The sequence below is a fragment of the Apium graveolens genome, chromosome 3, assembly GCF_009905375.1.
Source record: "Apium graveolens cultivar Ventura chromosome 3, ASM990537v1, whole genome shotgun sequence".
NCBI classification, from domain to species: domain Eukaryota; kingdom Viridiplantae; phylum Streptophyta; class Magnoliopsida; order Apiales; family Apiaceae; genus Apium; species Apium graveolens.
This window is the reverse complement of record NC_133649.1, coordinates 11988934-12013336: the sequence shown is the minus strand read 5'-3', so window position 1 is coordinate 12013336 and position 24403 is coordinate 11988934. Positions and strand designations below refer to the sequence as shown.

General features: G+C 32.0%; 1 protein-coding gene across 3 annotated transcripts; it reads left to right on the top strand.

Annotated features, from left to right (window-relative positions):
- Positions 1 to 628: 628 nt before the first annotated feature.
- On the top strand, positions 629 to 23520 carry LOC141711689 (uncharacterized). 3 transcript variants are annotated; one of them, XM_074514304.1, is made up of 22 exons: positions 629 to 1095; positions 3428 to 3523; positions 7528 to 7590; positions 9168 to 9481; positions 9618 to 9714; positions 10545 to 10622; positions 10687 to 10746; positions 10872 to 10976; positions 11517 to 11627; positions 12631 to 12672; positions 12791 to 12880; positions 12967 to 13133; positions 13698 to 13978; positions 14061 to 14182; positions 14311 to 14353; positions 14423 to 14514; positions 15111 to 15159; positions 16817 to 16887; positions 17010 to 17126; positions 19346 to 19440; positions 22848 to 22893; positions 23207 to 23520. In XM_074514304.1, the coding sequence occupies exons 1-22, from the start codon at positions 967 to 969 to the stop codon at positions 23249 to 23251; spliced, it is 2313 nt and encodes a 770-aa protein (XP_074370405.1). In that variant the 5' UTR covers positions 629 to 966; the 3' UTR covers positions 23252 to 23520. The 3 variants fall into 3 exon arrangements, with proteins under 3 accessions (XP_074370405.1, XP_074370407.1, XP_074370406.1); XM_074514305.1 differs by lacking the exon at positions 3428 to 3523 and having other exon boundaries at positions 630 to 1095; XM_074514306.1 differs by lacking the exons at positions 3428 to 3523; positions 7528 to 7590.
- The last annotated feature ends 883 nt before the right edge of the window (positions 23521 to 24403 follow it).

Below are 24403 nucleotides of genomic sequence, written 5' to 3'. Positions count from 1 at the left end.
TAGTGCAGTTCGGATCGCTTGAGGTGTTTTTAATTTCATTTTTAATTTAAAATTTTTGCAAATTCTAAATGTTAAATGATCATTAAACAAATCAATTAATTATTTTGATTATATTATTTTTTTTCAATCCGACTGTATTAACAATGGGGGATTTGTACTAACTGTGTTACTTTCTATTTAATGAATTTTTTTATCTGTTCGGCATCAAAATTAACATTAATTATTTTCCCTTTTAAGTCGATCAAATGTTGGGAATTTTTGTCGTTATTGAATATGTTTTTGAGAAATAATAAAAATGATTTATTTCAATTTTTTTTACGAATTTACTATTTTCAAAAAACTTTGCAAAAAATATGATTTTCAATATACATATAATATATATATTATAAAATATAATTTAATTTATTTTGGGCAGAAGTTGATATTGCGTTTAGTTGTATTGCGGTTAGTTATATCCAGTTTTTGGTTGTAAATCGTATTTTGGATTTTTTTAATATCTTGATTTATTTTTTTTCTTTTATAATAAAAAAGTCAAATTTTATATAAAAAAAACCTTCTTTAAACTATACACGCGATATTATGATGCACCATCATCAACAAAACAACGAAGCCTTGTTAAGCACTCGTGCATCATAACATTCAGAAGCCTTGTGCCCCCACTAATTATAAACTTATTTCCCCAGTTGCCTCTCGTGACAAAACCCCCCAAAACTTAGGGCTTAAATAATAGACTTACAGACAAGACCAGGCCCAAATAGTGTCCTCTTCCGGTCTTTCACAAGTCCTCTTCCGGTCTTTCACAAGTCCTCTTCTCCTCTCTTTCCATTTTCCTTTAATCTTCTTCTAGTAGCTTCTTTTCGAGAGAGATTCCGGAGAGAGACAGTATATAACATCTCTCTCTCTCTCAGTCTCTCTCTCAGTCTCTCTCCCTCCCGCACACGTACATACACAAATAGTAGGGAAACAATGGACAACGGAGGGAACAATTTGGCATATAGGCTATCCGGATTGGCTCTTGATGATCCAGAAAACAAAGAGAGTTTGTTTCAAGTTATGAAGGCTGTTGAAGCTGCCGAGATTACGATTAAGCAACAGGTATCGTTTCTCATTTTGATTTTGTGTTTTTAAGTATACATGATTGTATTGTTTGTAATTATTGTGATTTGAATGTTTGCATTGATGTTTGTAATTATTGTGAACGATTTTATATCTACTAAATTTGTTATTAGAATTATGGCATTTAAATATGGATATGATTTCTCATTTTGTATTGGTGGAAAATGTGTAATTTGTTGTTATGTGTTAGGTGTCGGTTGAATCAATTTTTTTGGTATGTAACTTTTGAAGACCTGCCTATAGTTCTATCAATTAATGTTTTCCCTCGACTAGAAAGTGTGACCATAATTTATGATTGATTAATTTTTTTAGCGGTTTAGTACCATGCATACAGACATTAAGATACATTTATAGAATTAATTTATTGGTTTACAACTGTTGAAACACACAAACACAAGCGTGTATCATTTAATGGTGCCGCGCCGTAGAACTTGATTTTTTGCACAATATCGTTGGATGAGTACTGAATGGCTTTGATCAAGTCGCATTGAATATATTTCCCCTCCATCTCTAGTGGGCATTAAAATCATCCTTCTTTATATTCTATCTCTTCCGTGTTCTGTAAAATTATTACCTTGCTCTTATCTTTCTCGGATCATTTCATCTTTTATAATAATATTATACTTTCTCTGGCTTTCAGTCAGTGCGGATCCAGAGTCTAAATTCTATGGGGGCACCATGTACTTAAGTGAGTATGTTACGAGTCGGTAGTCCAAAATCAATTTTTTTTGTCAATTTCACTAGACTTTACTAATTTTTTTGATATGTAAGTGCTAAAAATTAGTATTTTAACCATTTAATCTCCAATTTATGATCATATAACTATAAATAAAATTAAATATGACTCAAATTATGAAAAATTTACTAGCATTATAGGGGCACTTGACCTTTTCTAGTGCGGGCACTATATAAAATATATATATTTATAGCTTAAAATTGTAGTAAAAACCCGCTAATTTTTGTTTCCGTGGACCGTGGGGGCACGTGTTCCCGTTGGCCCCTACATTAATCCGCCCTTGCCTTCAATAATTAATTGACCCAGTATTATACTAGTAATATTCATATTCGGTCAGCTTTCGGATCAAATCACTATAAAAATATAATTCTATTAGTCTTTAGCTTAAGTTAAATTAAAAATATGAACCTTATAATTTTTTTTTTAAATTTAGTTAAATTAAAAATATGAACCTTTATATATATATTTTTTTTCAATTTAGACTAAGGCATAATTTATCCCCTCTACACGTAAGGTGACATCAAAGGAAACATGATGAATGATAATGTGAACATATATGAAATCAGATTGGTATTTACAAGTGTACTCGTCTTAAACTTGACAGTTTTTCAAGTTTTATAACTTGTTTTCTGAGTCAACCTGACTTGAACATCAAAGGAAACATGATGAATAATAATGTGGACATATATGACTCATATTTATACTTGAATCAAATTGGTATTTACAAGTGTACTCGTTTCAAACTTGACCCTATTTCAAGTATTATAAGTTATATTCCGACTCAACCGGACTTGAACAAGTCATGAGCTATTTGCTTGTTGTCAACTTAAATTCTAATCTACAAAAGTTTACATCAACCAAAAATGCTCAAATAATTATTATTATAGAGCATTGTTTCAATATAATATATATTGGAATATAGTATATCAAACACTCAATATCATAAATATTAAACAAATATGAGTCAAACTTAAATGATTAAATATGTATTCAAGTACTTCTAATTTTTTAAATTACTAAGAATATATATGATCCAATCTTAAACTGACGAGACTGCATTCGATATTTCTATAAACCCAACTTGTTTGAATTATAGTTGTTTTTTAATATTCAAATCTGACTTGAATCGAATCCAAATTATTTAATTTATTTTTCAGCTGTAGTTACAAGAGTGGAGAAAATATATTAATCATGTTATATTATGTGCACTGTTGTCAAAGTCTTGTTATGCACCTCATACATTCATACATTTTAACATTCACACGCCCCGGCTCATTATAAAACACCCACCGGTGACAAGACCCCAAAACTAGGGGCTTAAAAGACATACTAGACCAGGCCCAAACAGTCCTCTCTCGACTTCAAAGTCCTCTCCCCTATTCTCCCTGAATCTTCATTTAGTAGCTTCTATCTACTCTTTAGGAGGAAGTAAGAAGCATAAAACTCTCTCTCTCTCTCTCTCTCTCTCTCTCTCTCTCTCTCTCTCTCTCTCTCCCTCCCTCCCTCTCCCCCCATATATGTACAACAAAGAGTAGAGAAAAAATGGATAACAGAGTGAACAATTTGGCACATAAGCTATCTGGATCGGCTCTTAATGGTCCAGAAAACAAAGATCGTTTGTTTCAAGTTATTAAGGCAGTTGAAGCTGCTGAGGTTATGTTTAGGCAACAGGTACATGCTTCCCAGTTCAACTTTGTAAGTTTTTGCTGTATAAATCATTGTACTATATGTAAATTTTGTGATTTTAAATGTTTACATCGATGTTTTATTGAATTTCAAAGCTGAATCTAGATAATTGGATTCTTTCTTATACATAGATGGTTGTCAATTCACAATTGTGAAGCGTTTATGTGTACTGAAATTATAACAATTTTTGGCATACAAACAAATATATGTTTTTTCATTTTATATTAGTAAAAAATATCTAATGCGCTCTTATGTGTAAAATGTCAGTTGAATTAAGATTATCGGTATATAACTTCTGAAACATAGACACCTAAGTCAGCCTATGCTTCCATAGTATAATATTTTCCTCTTGACTAGGAAATGTGACTAGGATTCTTGATTGATTAATTTTTTAGTGGTTTTGAACCATGTATAAAGTCATTAAAATGCATTTATGGAATTAATTTATTTGGCGTACAATTGTTGAAATACACATGCCCACCCACCCATGTATGTATTATTTAATGGGGTTGTTCTATAGCACCTCCATTTTTGCACAATTTTGTTGGATGTATATGTAGTAAATTGGTTTGATCAAGCCACCTTGAATATATCACCATCCCTCTCTTATGCATTAAATTCATCCTTCTTTATACCGTCCCTCCGACGTGTGTTATTTTCGTATTTAATAAATTTTGAACTTCACTTTTAATCTTTCTCGATCATCTAATCTCCTGTTATTAATTTTGTACTTTATCTAACCTTTTATAATTACTTTCAGCATAGTATTTGATAATTGTTTTGAACCTAAAAAAAGATGTTGGTCATCTGTTTTCCGTTTTATTCGCATGTAATTAATCATATCAAAATTGATATCAAGAATACATGCAACTAAATTAATTATGTTCACATGAAACTAATTTTTGAATCACACAAATAATATATAAGATATCTAATGGCACCGGTTACAATTATGAAGACAAAAATTTTAAATTTTTAAACCTAAATTGATAAATGAATTGGTGCTCTTCAATTTTGTCAAACTTATTACTTCCTACGTCCTTTCCATTTGTTATCGTTTCTGAGAGAGCATCCGATACGTATTTTAAGATTAATAGAAAGTATAGTTGTATATATTTTTCTTAAAATTTTCTTTTTCTATATAAAAGTTTAAACATTCTATTTTAATTCAGAAAAAAGATTTTTTTTGAAAAAAGTTCTAGAACTATACTTTATATTCATATTAAAATACGTGCCGAACACTCTCTCAGAAACGATAACAAATGAAAAGGAAGGAGGGAGTATGATTTTGATAATTTTATGTTAATCAAATTTAGTACCTAATTATTTTAGAAATTTATTATTTTGGTTAAAAATTTATTTGGTCAGCGAAATGAAATACTTGTAAAGATTGATAATAAAATGAAAACGTGAAATTAATCCTTGAAAAACGAGGACTCATAACGGTATAGAAAAGAAGTAATACAGGTTTGAGTGGGAATTAATTGTATAAAAGAAAAGGTGTATGTTTTGCATTGCGGCTTAGTCATAGCCTTTCACTAAAAATGCATCCAACAGTAAGAAATTGTGTCAAAAATTGTGTAAAGAATGCGGTGCTATGGAACGTCCCACTTTGACTAATTAGATAAGTATTATGTAGTGATTATGAATGAATAATAATTTCTAAATATGTAATATATCGTAGTTATTGTCCTTATTTTCTAGTTGTACTCAGTGTTGTAAAAAGCGGGAATCCAACTTGGTCGGTGGGGGCAACATCCAGGGATTAATCGGGTAATCGGAGATTAATCGGAATGATTAATCGGGTCATTAATAGGAACTAATTTATTATTATTTTAATTTATAAAAATAATAATACATGTAATTATTTTACTATTTTGATTATACATAGATATTTTTTTATAAATATTTATACAAATAAATTTAAAATATGGAATATTATTAAAGTAAATATAATTCTTAAGATGTAACTTTTGAATTGATTCTAATTTGAGATGAAAAATTAAGAAAGTTTATTATTTAACCATTATAATAGTAGATATGTATATGAGATTATTAATTTTCTTCAATTTTTTTTAATAATTTATATTTATATATTTTTTTATTTTTCTAAATATTTTTTCAAAATTTTACGAATGAGGCCGATTTTTGATTGATTAACCTGATTTTTGACCGATTAATCCAAATTTTCCTAATTTTTGACTGATTTTCGTAAAAAACGATTTTGACCCGATTTTTGCTTAATTAGTTTGATTTTCTTTCGAACAGCGGTTAATCGCCGACTTTTAGAACCTTGGTTGTACCGAAGCATGTGTACGTGTTCTTTATTCACAAAGTTGAATTTTTAAACTTAACAAAAAAAAGATGAATTTTAAATAGTTGTATGTTTGAGAATTATTCGTCTGTTCAAATTTCCATGAGGAAAAAGATTTAGTGCTTTGTTTCGACCTTTTTATTTTAAGTTTTTATTTTGGAAATAAAGTTAATTGTGGTTTGTTATTAAGTTTAGTATATTAGATAAAATGATACAATTAGGAATATTCTAGTAGTGGAATAATATAACAGACTTGTTTCCTTTAGTTACTAGTTTTCTTGTTATATGATTTCACATTTTTGTCAAGCTTTTATATATGGAGGTTTTATATTTTTTATTAAAGACTAATATTGAGATGATGATATTGTTCTATTATTACGAGTTGCTCTATACCATTGGCGTTTAGATCTCTTAGCTCTAGTGATTTTTTTGCATTTATTTCACTCAAATCTATTTCTTTTTTCTTGTCTAGCATCACATCGAAGTTAAGTGGTATTGGAGCCACTACTTTTTAATTTATCTATTTCTTTCAAACCTAATTTTAGACCTACAGAGTCTCAAATAACATATCTTCTCATATGTATCCTATAGTACTTAATCTTCAAAATTTTCAACTTGGTCTATGGTGTCCTTTAACCATATTATCCACATGGCTGGAGCTATTGGGCATGCATTGTCAGATACGAATAACCATATGTAGAACAGGAACACTTGTATCATAGATTTGAGAAATTCAAGATAAATCTAGCAAAAATTATTTGATGATTTATGTATGAAGTTGACAAAGCGCATAGTCGCCTTACCCTTGTATTATGGTGAAATCAAGCATGTTAAATCCAAGTATTATTACAAGTGAGGTTACTTAAGAAGCAAATAAATATGATAAAATTAGTAAACAATATCCTAGAGCTCAGTAAACTGTCCCCAAAGTATTAAAAACAGACACATGGTGTGCATTTGTAGAGAAACTTAAGCAGAGCTGAGAACTGGAGAAATTACTTTAAATTTTTATGTAAATTTACCTTTGAGCCACTAAACAATCAGTTGCAACATCAAATCAGAAATATAAGAGTAGAACAAGTGGTATTAGTTTACCTATAAGCAAACAAACAGTCAATTGCAACATAAATCTTAGAAATAAAACATTACATATAGAATGATATCAATTAGTAATGTGTTTTTTAGAAGACTTCATATTTTCTCTTTGGCCACTCCTATGCACCCTTTCTAGAACAATTACACACCCTTGAGGACGCACCAAATTAGGCTAATTACCCCTTAAACCTTCAAGTTTATTCACTGTGTGATATTTCTTTAATCGATTTTTACTCTTTTTTGGGTAATGGCCAATTAAAAGAAATTTCAATACTCACGCACACATTTGCCTCCATTAGGGCTCGAACTCTTGACCTTTGGTAACCAAGGACGAGGGATATTTTTTAGGGTAAGCCTTGGATTAGTTATTTGTTTTTATCCTTGTGGTTTCACAAACTAGTCACTACAGAAACAAAGTTGAGAGTACCTTACCCCTATATCTATAATGATGACAATGTCCCCCTCCCCGAATGCAACAGTAGATAAGTATCCTAGACTCCAGCAAACCCTAAAACAAAGAAAAAAGAAGTCACATCAAATGCTGATGTACTATTGCTTACATTATTTTTTCTGTTAACAGGTGGAAGAAAATAACCGCTTAAGGTCTGAACTGCTGAAGAAAAATCATGAACTTGAGGAATATGTGAGTTAGAATAAGATACTTCACACGTTTTACATTTTTCCTGACTACATTTAATAATCTATATTTATTAATCTGTTGGGATCTTTAATAAACTATTTCTCCTATTGATTAAACTAAATCTGTTGGTATTTTTTCAACAATTGATAAAATGTCAGTATCAAATTCTGTTGGGTAAAAGATAGTGGTCTATTTCTAGATTACTGTTTCTTGTATGCACTTTTGTGCTTATGAGTTATGACAGTGTTTTACTTTTATTTGTCAATCAGGAGATGGCAGTTGTTGGATAACGAAGGGTTTTTTTATGGTTCTAATACGGTAGTAGGTGGATGTCACTAATTCAGTGCTAATATACTATTTTAGCAATCATGTTAATACCTGTGGGCAGAGGCAACAAGTTGAGGCCCATGACATCATGTGTCCCTATATTATAAAATTATTACTATTTGCTTTAATTTTAAAGTATATGTGAATATTATTTGATGCCTCCATTGGGAAAAATATTAAGTTCCCCACAAACCATAATTTACATTCGTTTTAAGAAAAATCAATTGTTCCATTCATTTTAAGAAAATTTAAGTGCCCAGTAAACGAAAAGAATTCTTTTAGCACAATTTGAGATTAATATACCCAAAAAAGAAAAGCTAAAAAAATGTATAAAGATTTACATATTTATATTTATTCAAATTGTGCCTAAAATGGCCTACACTAGTTAAAAAGTTTATATAAGAATATTATATAATTATATATCCATTTATTTATTTGTTATTTCAATATATATATATATATATATGGAAATTATAATCTTTTAATGCACTCTGATTGGTATACTTAAGCTCATTTTTTTGGGATAAAATAGTTCCATGTATTGAAAATGTCAAAAAAAGGAAGAAGAGATACACAGAACTCCACTCTAATTATAATTTATTTGAAATGGGCACAAAAGATAATGTTTCTTTTGCTGCGTTTTAAAATTGAGTTGTATATATTTTAAGGGCTTTCAAACTTAATAAATAAGTCTTTAGTGTTGCTGTATATATGGTGCCCCATCCAAAAGCTTTCGGAATTGTCACTGCTTAGGAGTATTAACTTAATGCTCGGAACTTTTAGCACATTTAGATTTTTTAAAATGTTATCTGCTAATTATGTTTTCCTTGTTCTAATTTCTTCTTTGCATGATCAAGTTGATCATAGTTATCTTCTTAAAGCAATTTTTGTCCCCGGCACCTGCTTTTTTTATTAATTAAATCCATTGTTATGACTACATGGCCAGATTCTCCTGAAACGCTAGGTAAGCTAGTAGTCTTTGTTCCCTCATGCGCATGATTTGTTTAGGAAATGATAGAAGCAGTCCCAGTTCCAATTCCTGAGAGTTTTAGAAGTAAATTTTTGATTAAAAATTGACACATTACCCTAGGAAACTATATCATGAAATTGAGGCTACGCGTCCATGAATATTTATAATATTCTATACCTTTTATAGTATTTCCATTTGTTCCAATCTTTTAATAATTTATCTGGTCTAACAGTGCAGTTGCATAGTTATTGGTTTCACATAAAGTTTCTCGACATTGTGGCAGCAAGTTAATGACTCGAGAGCTCGAAGTCCCTATTCAGGAAAGAACTGGAAAGGAGGTTCCCCTGTACGTCCAGAAGTTAATCAATCAGCTTCTGTTTCGACAAATGAAGTACTTGGAGATAATAGCATAAGAAACTCTTCCTCACACTCTCCGTCCCATACATTTAATCAAGGGAAAGAGGTCAGTCGAAATGTTGAGGATCCTATGATGCAAATTAATGGAACATTAAAAGAAATTGCAGGCAATCGGACAATACCAGATAATGCAGGCATCTCTCAGTATTCATCCCCATTAAAATCATTATCTTCTACCAGGTACATGACATGACCATAAATGAATAAGGAGAGCGACCTTTAAGAATTTAACAATGAATCCTTCTGAATAAAACTTAGTCGTAGATGTGTACTGTGTAGAAGAAGATTATATATATACAAATTTTCTTTTGGTTAGGTATCACATTGAAGGAGGGTATGGTCCTCAATCTAAATTATCTGCACACGGGCTGATGCCACTGGCAGATCTAAATATATCCGGCTCTCTGAAGCAGGTACTTCAATTTCAAGAGTAGTTGTTTAATTAACTTAATGCCAATTTTTTAAACTTTTTATTTTCTACTTCCCACTCTACATTTTCTGATCGGAGCTAGCTAAACATACACAATGAAAGAGGCATTTGATCTTGTAGACAAAGGGCACTGATTACGAAAAATACAAAATAAAACTGAAGAACTTTAACTGGACAATACAGTGACGCCAATTATCACTAAGCCTTCAACTAACAGATTAGTAAGCTACTCCAATTGTTGCCATAATCTTCTATGTACTATGCTTTCTTATTCCATAATAAAGAGGGGGAGGGGGGGGGGTTGACTCAAGGATTAGGGGCCAGTAGGTGCCCGATTCCTGATTGGCTCCAAAAATAATGAAAAGCTCTTAGTTAGGCACTATATTCATCCTAAAATGTTGGCGCAAGGGAAAAGGATTAGGCTGTAGGATATAATGGTTTCTAATCGACTGATACAATGTAACTCTCAGATTATATGAGAATACTAAGAATATATAAAAGGGATCATAGTAGAGAGGAGAGAAAGAGAGAGGCAAATAACTGAAATGTGTATATATATTAGATGTTCTGCTGCATATTACAAAGGACGCAAGAGCCTCATTATATAGTAAAAATGAAACCTGGTGGCTACTCTTGCTACAGTAACCAAGCACTTTATGATGTCATCTTGCTGACCTAAGCATGCTTATGTCACCATTATTGTTGATATTTGACAGTAACTAATTGACGGGCCTTGCTAATTTTCTATATATTATCTTGTGGAGGATATACATAATTCTGGTAATAAAACTCTCACTACTACCTTGTGTATAGGAACTTGCTGTTAAGTTTCGTGAACATGAAGAAGACGTAATGCAACTTAGGAAACATCTTGCTGAATATTCAGTGAAGGTAAGCGGTTATCTCTACTGGTGATGTTCTTCATCCTTCTACTAAACAAACATTATTGTTGTAGGAAGCAAAAATGTGTAACGAAAAGTATGTTCTGGAGGAGCAAATTGCCAAATTACGCCTGGTAGGAATGTATATGCTTATATTCCTTTAATGGTTCCGCCCCCATCTCTCTGTCTCTCTCACACACAAGGGCACAGTTTTTATGTTCACTGTAATTGAGGGTGTTAATAGTTGTATTCCCTATAGGTATTTGACCGGCAGCAACAGGAACTCGCTGATGCTGAATCCAGGGCTATCAATTACAGGCAATACATAATAGAGGAAAATATACGTCTTTCATATGCATTACAGGTGATTGTTTCTTTTACAGAGATTATAGTTTGTGTATGTCGAAATTTGTGGTTTATTTTGTTAAATGTTTCTCAAACTATAATGCGTTCAAGTTTCCAGTATTAACGAAGCACACAGTCAGGCGGACTATATTATATATAGAGACATGTATTATAAGTGTAAAAGCTACAAGTTGAAAATTTATATGGTTAGGTTACTCATGGTTCAAATTTTTTAAAGAACTTTGTATTGCATGTTTGCATAATAGAGCATGTTCTTCCTATAGCTTTTTTATTTAACACGAGGCTTCTTAAGAGACAAACACTTAAAAGCTTGAGCTGGAGTTGGTGAAGGAAGTGTTACTTTTTAATGCAACTGTCATGTGAGATGTTTTGTAGAAGTTTGCTGGCAGGCCTACTTCATGTATGAATTGGGGATTCAGAATTTTTAAAACTGTTTGATTAGAAACCATGAGAATTTTTTCCAGTATTAAAAAGTTATTTTAGGTTTGCTTGGAGGTGATGTTCACCTTTACCTCCCAAATTCAATTTATTTTTACAGGAAGCTCAACAAGAAAGGTCAACATTTATATCTTCCTTAATGCCCATTCTTGCAGAGAATGGTCTTGAACCACAAGTCGTAGATGCTCAATCCATTGTTAGTAGTGTCAAGGTATGTAATATCTCATTGCAATAAGTGACAAATTTTGTTAGAAGATTTGCATTTTATAGGAATCTGGCTGCGGTTGAAGATTTAAGGATGTTGACATGATTTTGCACTTTTTGTTACTGTTTATATAGAAAGATGTGATGGCTGTACATTATATCCATAAAATTGTTCCGATTAGATTTTTGTGGGAAAAAAATATTACTAAAATTCCTGAAAGGTGACATAGGCTTAAGGTGAGTTCTGTGCATCTCATATCTTTCATGTGTTACAGGCTAAGTAAATCAAGGCTCTCTACTCATAATATTTAATAGTCTGCAGAAGTACTCGAGGTAATTAAAATCACAACATGAATGAGACCAATGGTATAGTACAATATTGAATTGTGACACGATACACAATAATAATGACGATGAACCTAATAGGACATCACATGTTGAAGGGGTAAGGGAGGTGTCCGTCTCTGATATGCAGCCAAGTGGTCCGTAAGTGTGAATTGCAAGCATTTGTAGAGGTGTAGTTATGCTTAGAATTAAGGTGTAAAGTCATGTACAAGATAAATTGCCTGTCCAAGTTGCCAGTTCCTTACAGCATGATTAAGAATGCTGCAGACTAATTTCATTCTAGATTAAAGTGCGATTCAAAAATTTCCATTACTAAATAAGCATGTGAGGTCTTGAAAAACTCTCACAAGCCAAGTGGTCCGTAAGTGTGAATTGCAAGCATTTGTAGAGGTGTAGTTATGCTTAGAATTGAGGTGTAAAGTCATGTACAAGATAAATTGCCTGTCCAAGTTGCCAGTTCCTTACAGCATGATTAAGAATGCTGCAGACTAATTTCATTCTAAATTAAAGTGCGATTCAAAAATTTCCATTACTAAATAAGCATGTGAGGTCTTGAAAAACTCTCACAAGAATAATAACTCTTGTCCATTCTAGTACTGCATTAAGATTCCTTCTTACTGTGAAATAATGTTCGAAAATATTACTGCAACATATTACCTTTGCAGGTTCTATTCAAACATTTGCGGGAAAAGCTGATTGTTATAGAGGTATAATGTGTAATCTTGCTAGCAAAAGTTGACGGGACAAATTCTTTTAAATATAATAGCTCATTTTTGGGTTTAAAATAGGTTTGTAACCTACTTTTTATTTCTTCATGTGCTACAGACGAAACTAAAAGATTCTCAGTATCAAATGGCACCATGGCACTCTGATATGAACCTCACGAATTCTGCTCAATCACCATCCCGTTTGGAGGTAAGGATTTTATTAGTTACTGTATTGATTGGTCTTACTATCGTTACCCGGTGCAGTTATAATTATTTTTTTTACTTCTTTGACAGAAAATTGGGCTGGATTTAGTGCCTCAACCGATGTATGGTAATGGAACATCTAAGATAGTACATACTAGTGAATTGGGTATATTGGCGCACCACCAAAGCGTTTTAGGAAGTACTGCAAAAAACTTGGAAGTGAATGATTTTGGGATGTATTCACCTATTGCAAGCAGGTAAACTAAGTTACATATTAAAGCTGTTTGCTTTTGTTGATGGGTTCCTGTGCTACCAAGTTTTAGAGACTGAATACTAAATCCTTCTTTGTGTGATGTAGTTACAGTAGTGACCCATTTTTCACTCTAACCTTAGCATCTTTTGTTAATGGGTTCCGGTGCCACTGAGTTCTATAGACTGAATGATAAATCCTTCTCTATGTTATTTAGTTACAATAGTGACCTATAATTTTCTCCAACTCTGGTCTTTCCCTTTATAAAATATTTAAAATATCGTTAGGCCTTAAGCTACTGTAGAAGAGGGGGGGGGGGGTTGAATACAGTAGTAAGTTACTACTAGTAACAACAATCAAATCGAAAATAGACACAATATATGAAGAAATTTTTTTGTATTGATAAATAAAAACTGTTAACAGATTACAAAGTACTCTCTCAAAGGATGCATATATATCCTTGAGAGCTGCTAGATTACACGAATAATAACTATGTTAAGCAGTCTTAAGCTTGTTTCTACCAAATTATTATTTTCATATCGGTTGTTCATCTTTTAATTGCTCTTTTCAGGAATATTGCTTCACAGGGTTTACCTGCACAGTCTGCTTCGAGTCAGAGGGATTCTCATCTTCATAGTGGTGAAACTACCTCAAATAGACAAGTCAAATTCAGTGATGATGTCAGCAGAATTGAGATAGATGACCCGGATGTAGAAGGAAGCCAAATTGTTACAGATCCTTCTGCTAATTGGGATTCCAAGAATTCCCCCTATGCAGCAGATGATCACAGCCCATCATACTCTCCTTATCTACCTCCGGTTCTTGAAGAGCCTTCTTCTTCCTTCTCTGAGGGTCAGGATTCTGATCTTATGAGTTATGAGATTTAATATTGCGCTTCATTTTTAATGATGGTTAACTGAATTGCAAATTGCAGCTGCCGATGATGACCCATTACCTGCAATTGAGGGCCTTCAGATATCCGGGGAAGCTTATCCAGGACGGGAACTGCAAGCTAGTGGATACTCTATAAATGGAACTACAAGTTGTAATTTTGAGGTGCTTATAGCGACACAAATTAATATCTTTTTAATTGCTAAATATTGTTATTTTTTAGAGATGCTTTAAGCTCAGTCAGCAGGTTCCAAAAAAAAGGCCCATTTACTATCCATTTTCCAAACTTGCAGTGGGTACGGCATTTAGAGGACGGATCTGTTAGATATATCGACGGTATTCTACAGTCTTTTTTAGTGGTCCCATACATCTCATGTATATCATCTTACATTGTACTGATGACAGGGGCGAAGCAGCCAAACTACCTTGTTAGTGCAGATGACGTTGATAAATATCTTGCCATCGAAGTCCAACCAATGGATGACAGGAAGAGAAAGGTAGATAATACTACCAGTGTGAACGTTAGTGTCCAAATCATCTACACCCTTATATGGATCCCTTAATGTGCCATCTTCAAAAATACTTACGAAGCCCATATAGGCTTTGACACACGTGCACACCCACATGTGTAGATAGCTACACGCATGCACTGATGAGCGTGCACACACACACACGTGCACGCATACGCACACACGCTTATGCATAACTCGTGAGGGGCATATACAGTTATGCATTCTAGGTGCAGGGAATTTGGATTTGAGCCCCCTTTCTGGATACAAGATAGACAGTACTATATTTGTAATTATCAGGAGCTGTAGTTCAATTCCCTTGTTAATTCTTTTTCCTGGTTCAACCGCTTACTCGTTTAGAGTTTAGCTCAGGACTTGATATATGTACCAAAATAGATAAATTTCAAGAGTGGATTTAATTAAGTTCGAATCACTGTATGCAGTATGCACTCAACTTTTTTACTATATTTGATTAAAATTTGTGAACAATCTATCGTACTAATTTGTATGTATGATCTAGGAACCTAGTTTGTCTGAATGGCTATGCAGCTTCTTACATAAATTTTTTGCTTTTGTATTTCCAGGGCGAACTTGTAAAGGTCTTTGCCAATGAGAATACAAAGATTACTTGTGGTAAGCTTACAAAGTGTATATACGTATATATTTTATGTACTTGATTAATATGCTCTGAACTGGGTTGTTCATCATATAATCATACACACACACAAACATATATAGTATTTCTCCAAGTCACTGCAGATTTAATGGGTGTGAATTTAAAACGTTTCCTTTCTTCCATGTGCAACTACACATACCGTGTAGGAACTAGTGTAGCGTTTTATTAATATACATATGGTTTGTAAGATGTAATTGTTAATGTAGTATGAAATCATTTTGTTCTCTATTCTGTAATTAGATTAATATAAATTTTAAATTTGTTTTTATTTAGTTGTAGCAAGTAACACTGATTATTTCAGGACTACACTATTTGATTTGATAATTGTAGTTGCGTCTCTGTATAGTATATAAATGTCTAGTTGTTTTGGAAATATGAAGGATTATTTGAAAGCCGTGTTACCCAGACTCGGCTGTACGTGTCCAAAATGGATAATTGAATAAGTCTCCAACATGAACGACTATATAGAAACTGTGTAAATATCAAGTCCTTCATAACGATTCTCTAGTATCATGTTTTATGCTAACTACAGGTCCTTGATGATTAACAAGGTTTGTGATACGCTGACTAAACCTGGGCACAAATAATTTAAAGGTAGATTAAGGGGAAAGAAGGTTATATTTAAAAGTCATTAGGATTGAGGTTTTGTTTAATTGGGAATAGACTAATTTATAAATTTGCAGATTTATGCCAGTTCCTGATTTTTGAAAGGACAGTTAGAAGTAAATGAACAAAAGAGTTTATCAAAAGCCACTTCGATCATGCTCTGACATAAATGTAAAAAGAGCCTGTATGACTATTATTGGGAGGGTGCCAGGGTGAAACTAGAAGCAGTTCAGGAACTGAAAATTTTCAGCTCTTTCATTAGCCTGCTCTGACAAAATCAGAATCACTAGCATAGGTCAATTGTAAAATGGGTGCGGACTAGCTGTTGCTAAATTATCAGTTATGTCTGATTAGACGCAAACAGGGATGTTCATCCTACCTCATCCATAAGGTTGCCATGCATAGCATGTCCAATGTCTCTGGAAGTTAATTATATTTTGATTGGCTACTTGTATTAATTACCTATAGGAACTACCAAGTTGTATAAATATGCAGTCGAGGTAAGATATGTGAATTATTAGTTAATTTTTCTCGAGGAATAGTTTTGGCAAGTTCTTATTTTTTTTTTGTTTTCTATATTTTTGTGTGCTTGTTAATAGGCTAAGGTTTGAAATCAAGTTTCGGAGATTTATAATTTGTTTTATACCCCTGCAGTCATTTTAAATAATCTTGCTAAGCAGGCCTCAACTCTACATTAGTATGATATTGTCCGCTCTGGGCCGAGCCTGCACGGATTTGTTTTTGGGCACATCCCCAAAAGCCTCATACTAATGGAGTTATTATTCTAGCAGTATGGACGGCTTACTTCAGTTGCTATATCTTATATATCAATAATTTCCGATTTTGATTATTTCAAGTTTTTCCTTTCTCATTAGTTAATATAGAAACTTACCAAAGTACTATAAAATCTTTGAGAAAATACAGTTTTTGGTTATTTTATCTTCCCTTTTGGTTTTATATGCTCCTTAATTACTTATTCTCTTATGTTTTTTTTTGTTTTGTTCTCAGAGCCTGAAATGCAGGATGTTATAAAGAAGACCCTGCATATGGGTCATGCTTCATATCTGGTGTCTATGATGGTAAGATTATTATAAACCATCCTATATTTTGATGCACCTGGTTGTCGCAACTTAATATAACTCATTTTTGGAGTAGGATTTAGCTTTGGTTCTACACGTAATTAAATAAATTAAATGAACAGGTGGGGTATGACATGTGGGAGTCAGCGACTTTGGTTATTAAGAGGGAGAGCTTTAGCATCAAGGGTACTGAAACCAGTATCAGTTCACCGAGCGAGAAGTTTTCACCAGCAACCACTGTATGCTATCTCAGTCCCTCACTATCTTCCCTTTGTTTTCTGAATAGGACATGTAAGAATTGGGTTCCTGTAAAAGTTGATGACAACACAATAGAGTTGAGGAGAATTTTATGGTCTGGTATAGTCTTGTATCTACTAGGGTGCAGTGTGTGAGGAAATTTTATACTTGTGTTTGTGGTTTACCAAACTCTGTGACTCCATTTTTGTAATTGATTGTTGCTTTGTCCCTGTTTAGCAAGTAATGCTAGAAAAATTTGATCGAGTCTAGGCTGTAAGGTTTTAAGGTATATGAGAATTTATATTGTTTCACTGATGCAACATTAGGGTAAAAAGATGTGTCATGTGAAGATATAAGCAGGGGGGGGGGTCACAGAGGACTTTCCTACACTATACTTACAAATTTTAAAGAAAGATAGAGAAGGCAGGAAAAGAGTATACGAAGTGGTGTAGCATTGTCTTGTTTATTTCATTTTTCTTTTTGTGGAGTTAAAGAACAGGGAGGACGTCGACAAAATATGTCAACGTATTTTCCAAATGTCCCAAGAGTTAAGAACACATCATATCTTTTAGTATACAGCTATGTTCAATGTTTATATTCATTCTTAAACTTGACAATCAGAAGCATGGAAATTTACATTTTCTATAGGCTGACATGTTCACTCGCTAACCTCACAACCACATTATCTAGAAGCACTTTAGATCAATTTATCTCATTTCTTTCCATCGAGAGCTGCCTTTCAGCATGTTATTCTCTTAATATACATTAGTATTATGGGAATTGGCAGCATTGACCGAAAGAGAAACACACACACACATATGGGTCAGGTTCCACTTGGAACCACGTTATAATTAGAATTTTAGAACTAATTTACATATATACCTGTAGAACTTAATACCTTTTTTTTCATAAAATACATTTAATTAAACATTCTTTTTGGATAAATAATTTTCGTATGTATAAGAGTTAAAAAATAAATTGTATTTTGTAGAAAAATAATTTACTCTTAAAAAAATTATGTAATTCAGTAAAAAAAAAATTTGGTGCAACACACACACAGGGTGACAATCCATAGAAGGCTCCCTTGGATAGAAGTCCGCGGAGAATCATTATTTAAAAAATATAAATACATAATTTATTTCATTTTTCATCATATATAGTTACAGATTTTAATTACCAAATTAAAAACGAAGTTGCACAATTTTTTTATTTAAAAAATCATTGAAATTTGATGAAATAGTTTAAAGTGGTTCTGTATTAGAATCACAGTAAAATCACACTTATCCAAAATTATTCCACAGTATAATCAATTTTAAAATCAGTTTTTTTTTCCAAATTTCAATTGTTAAATGTTTTATTATATTTAAATATAATTATTATTCTACATTAGCAACGAATTTGATGAAATTCTATAATAAGAATCAATGTTTCATTACAATTCTCTATATAAGAGGGTCCTCTCTTAAAGAAAGGCCATATAGGCCGTTGCTCCATGAAAAACACCCTTGTATAAAAAACAGTAAAGAACATCATAGAATCTTACATTAAATCGCGTAGAGATTCTAATTTTCACATCAAAAAGGTTTTTAATGTACAAAAATTGAATCTAACAAAAAATTAGGATCAAATATAACATTACTACACATAATTTCATTGTTATAAAAATACACAAAAGATTCTATACTGAATACTACACCGGATTCTATATTACATTTGATTTTTAATTTTAGATGAGATTCTACATTTAATACGATATATGAAGCTTCATTGTGTTGTTAAATATCATGATTTTAATCTAACATATGATTTTTTAATGCAAATTAAAGTAATATGAAGGTGTTCTTATTGTTTTTTATATAAGGTGTTCTTTATGGAGTGCAATCCTATTTATATATTAAATCAAAAAGAAAGAACTAAATAATATAAACTTTTAAAACATATTAGAATATTAACGAAATTAGAGATCGTATGTGGTTTCTACGGAGCACTAAAACTACTTCTCCCCTAATTTTTGGTGAAGGAAAATTATAGTTTTTTCTTTACAATAACTGATATCTTAGAAAATTTGTTTCTAAGAGTGTAATGGGTACTCAACAAGATTATTAGTTTATTGCTTAAAGTGCAGTTTCAAGTCCTTGATAGGAGTACAAAGTACGCATTTTACCATGAAGTAAATTTCATTAATTGTCTACATTCCACTCATAATTGCTTTTATTTTTAGGTTTCTATTCCTTGTGACAGACCTACAGAATTCTCAATAATTGGCTCCAGTGGGGTTGAGCACCTTATGAGGGACAGCGCTACAGATATTGCATGGTATGTTGCAGTAGTAGTAATATGTTCCATTTACTATTGATAGATTTACTTTTTCTCCATAATAACTGTTAATATTTACATGCACACAAGAGAGCATTGCATGCTGGATATTTGGAGATTTCTTTTGCTAGTTATATCCCTTTTTTGCCAAAAAGTTATATTCTTGTTATTGTTGTTATTTTTCCATTAAACGATAACTATTAATTTTCTTTCTGAAAAAGTACAATCGTTGAGTACGATTACTTTTTTGCATTTCCCGATAACTTCAAAAATTCCTCGGTGCACCACATGCATATATAATAATAATATAATAATGATGAGGCTGTATAGAGAAAACTTTAATGAGGATGCAAGCAGGCTGACAATGACATAGCAATTATTTCATGTATGCTACGGTGAGGGCCTTTTTGTAAAGAAGCATGGTAGAACATTTAGGTTGATTTTTTATTTTTTTTTGTATTTTGGCAGTTCGCACTAAAGACGGCTTATATGTTAGTAACTTCTAAATCACGGGATAGGCTGCAATGGATTTTCTTTTTATTTTGAATAATTAGGCCTATATACCATACAAATGAGTATTTGTTCTAATAAATCTCGAGATGTAAACCCTTGCCACCGGAGTTTTTAATTATAAAAATTCCAAATTACTTTTCTTGGCATTAGAGTACTACGTTCCTATGTTGTGACAAATATACATAAAAATATAATATTTTTATATATTGATTAGTGATATGTACTAGTTATGAACATAAAACTTATGTAGGAATAGCCGCATAGCCATCCTTTAACACACTTATCTCATGGTCATAAGATTGGAGCATGCATGGTCTTTCTGACGTATTTGTTGGTCATGAGATTGGAGCATGCATGGTCTTTCTAATGTATTTGTTGGATTATGTAATAAGTGTGTAAATATTATCCCCTCCATCCCATTTTTATTGTCCACTGACCAAATTCAACCATTTTCGCAATCGTACTAAAATAACTTATAATTGTTATATATATGTTTTCTTTTTAAAACATACATAATATTACCAAATTAACACCTAATTAACCATATTAGAGCATCTCCGATAGAGGCACCTTTGAAGGGTGCCAAACATGTCCAACACATCATATATACTTAATTTTTTTATTTGTCTGAGTCATAATTATCACCCTCCAAGTCCATTAGTTGGTAGCCCAAAAAAGGTGCCTAAATTGTTTTTTTAACAAATACTATAAAAACTAGACAAAGTATAATAAGTATGGTCAATAACTTTTAGTGCAATTGTTTGAGTTTTTCATATTTAGAGGGGATGCCAAAAGTTGGCAACTTCTCGAGGCACCTCTTGGGCTTGTGACTCCAATAGTGAGTCACCCATAAATGCCATGCCACATAGAATTTGACGGCCTTCTTGAACCCTTCTTGGAACTCTTATAGGAGATGCTCTTAGCTGAACATGGACAAAACTTTATAAATGGGATGGAAGGAGTAATGGGCTTATAGACATGGACGGTGTATTAGTTGTATACTTGGTTTAACTTCTCTTCTCGGAAACTCAAACATAATTTAGTAATGTGGTATTGTCTTAATGTTGAGCTTGTTGGTGTGAAAAAGAGTCTGTTTGGGTTAACTTAAAATACTTGTAAGTTAAAGTATAACTTATTCGCTTTGGATCAGTGTTATGAAAAGCGCGCCTAGGCAAAGCGCAGGTAAAGCGTCTAGGAATGTGCGAAGCGCAGCGACTTCAAACAAGTGCCTTTACTCAGGAGCACAACGAAAATGGTTTTTTAAATTACTTTGGATTAGCTTAAATTTTTTGAACTAAAATTAACTTTAATTTGAAAATTTTAAGTGTATGCAAACACGTCAAATAACAACTTAAAGTGAAACGAGTTACTTTAAGTTAGGTTATGCAAAACAGGCTCAAAGCCTGGGGTATTGGCCCTTTCTCACACACTTTGAACAAAAATGGTCCAATCTATCACAATTCTGAAAAGTGACCCAAAATATCACTTAAAACGCAAGTTGATCATGTGTCTGTTAAAAACGCAACTAAATTTTACATGTATTTTGATTTTTAAAACTAAAAAATATTAAAAATATTAAAAACACTAAAACACAATTCCAACTTGCATTTATAAAAGCCAGCAACACAATTTTTTTTGCGATACTATTGCAACACACTTATGTATTGGGTTTTTGTCATGGTGGGGCCCCAAACCCACGTGCATCTGTTTTCAAAATGTCATGTCTATTCAGTTGTTCAGAGTTGGGTGCCGGTGTTTGAAAAAAATGAAATATGTTGTTGGTATATGAATGTCTTACATTTCAGAGGTACTACAAATTTGAATAATGTCCGTCACCGGAAACACATTATTTAAATTCATTTTCTTATAATACGAAGGGCCATAAATTTTAGCTGTGATATTTTGTGCATTTTACTTGCAAATTGTGATAATTAGGGCTTATCTCCAAAACTTGTGATACAATTACTCTACGCGCCTACTCTATTTTGCAAAGGTTGTGATTTGTGTTCTATTTTAAGTGATAGAATGTATGTATTATTCCAATAACATCTTGAAAGTCCTCAACTGTTGGTGGTACTAGTACCTAGTAGAGTTGATATATTCATATGAATCTATCAAACATATCATAGCCTGGTATTGTTGTCTAATCTTTACATTTTACCAAAATATTTTACTTATTAATCCTTATAGTAGCATTCAATTCAAAGTATTAGAAATTTTCGATTAAATTAAATTTGATATAGGTGATTTTTAGGTTCCAAGCTCTATGCACATTACCTTTTGTGCATATTATAATTAAGCTTTTTCCACCAAGGGAAGGCAAGTGAAACTACCAAGGAATTGTTATATATTATGCTTTTAACTTATCGATAAATGAATACCCTCGTGACAAAAAAAAATCATTTATTTTTGGAGGTAAAGAATAAACAATCTTTGTTATGTTAAAAAACATAACTTCGTCTATTCTTTTATCAAAGCGTTTTTGTAGTTTGTATGTGGTCCTATCTATATGGTTATCCATATCTATACGATTTTCTTTAGTTCTTAATTAGCCCAAATGTTCACAAGCCTTAGTTTATTAGGTTACTTTTGTCAGGGTCGACCTAATTTGAAAGTGATGTAATCTCCCAGATAGTCACTTGCATTGAATATGATTTTTTTACTGACGATGAGTTCGTTCTCGATCATGGGTCACTATGCATTTCAATTTCCCACTTTTTCGATTGGGAGACCCCTGGGGTTGTGGTGGTTCAGCCATTTAACCTATCATCCTTATTGTTTTTCTTATATTTTCCTTATTTCTGAAATTTGTCCATTAAATTTTTAGGATAATTAGTCGTTTCTTTTATGATAGCATTATTCTCATTTGTTCTTATTTACTTTTTCTATTGTAGTTCAAGAGACACAATTGTTCTAATCTTGCGGCTATTTATTAAAAAGGTACGACTTTTTTTTGAGTTATTTTTAAACTTAGGGAATTGATAAATAAACTCCATGAATTATTATTTAAGCTCCAATTGATATATATGACACACCTACTCATTATAAAAACTAAATAAAGAATAGAAAATGAGGAATTTTATTCTCTTCAAATCTATTTGAAAGCGAGTAAGAAAATTTTTGGGACAATTGTATTAGGAATTTCGAGCCAAATCTGTAACAGTATTGGCTGCATGTATTTTCCTTTTTGTCCCCTAACCCATTGATTGTGAATTACATCATGTAATATGTATGTTACTAATTGATCTTGCAGGCAGGCGAGAAAAAGAAGAAGAAAGGTTTATTTTTTAATAAGTGATAATAAATTTCTCTCCATTCATACAAAAGAAAAAGAAGAAAGGTTTATTTTTAAGCTAGTGTTGCTGAAGTTCCCTCCATGCAGGCAAAATCAATGTTACTGTTTTAGACTCTATGAAACACTGGTCGGTAAGTGTTCTAGTAGGTGTACAATGTATATACCTATAAATTTGTTTCTGAAACTTTCACCCTGAAAGTTTTATCTGTGCAGATCGGGTTATGTCGCAATTTAAATTTTGTCTAAAACTATATTTTGACCTTTTGGATTAATCTTTCTGTTGTCCTTTTCAATTGAAATTGTAATATGACTATATGAGTAATGATAAATAGGTGATGAGTTTTGGAAAAAACAAGATGATTAGGGAAGGCGATGGACTCGTGTAAATGTTGATTTACAATACCTAATGGTGACGGACTTTGGGTTGTAGGAAAGCACTACTGGTGGGGATATAAAACTTTTATCTTAATCGATGTGTGAGGCTATTTTTTTGTACCGATTAATCTAGTACTGAAATTATATTAATGTTGACTTTATTAAATTTAACCTGAAGATAACTAAGAGGAGCTTTCATAATCTTATCTGATATATACACACAGATAGTTGAATTAAATCTGGTCAAGTAAATATATATATATATATATAAGGGTCCCTATCCACAGCCATAGTAGGATAGGTACCCTATCCAACCAACAAATCAGGACCATTGAAGTAAAAAACGAATGGTAAGGATCCGCTATTGCCGCTATGTTTCATTGCGAGGGCGCAATGAAACATTGCGGGAGTGGCCCACATACTCCATTCCTTTTTTTACCATTTTCCTATGTTAATTCATTTCGCAATGAAACATTGCGGGAGTGGCCCACATATTCCATTTCTTTTTTTACCCTTTTCCTATGTTAATTCATTTATCAATACTTTTTTAACTACATAGATATTAATTTAATAAGATATTATTCTTAATATTTCTGATTAAAAATATAATATTTAAAAAATATTATAAAATATTTTATAATAATATTTAATATTATATTTAATATTTAATATACAATATTTTAAAAGTATTGAAACATTAAAATGAAATTAATATATTTAAATATTTAATAATTTAATAATATATATTAAAATAATAAAGGAAAATATTTTTGATATTTA

Coding starts and splice junctions, on each gene's coding strand:
- LOC141711689 (XM_074514304.1), top strand. CDS start 967: ATGGACAACGGAGGGAACAATTTGGCATATAGGCTATCCGGATTGGCT. Junction 10,747..10,871: donor AAATTGCCAAATTACGCCTG/GTAGGAATGTAT, acceptor TATTCCCTATAG/GTATTTGACCGGCAGCAACA. Junction 19,441..22,847: donor AGCGCTACAGATATTGCATG/GTATGTTGCAGT, acceptor TTTCTATTGTAG/TTCAAGAGACACAATTGTTC.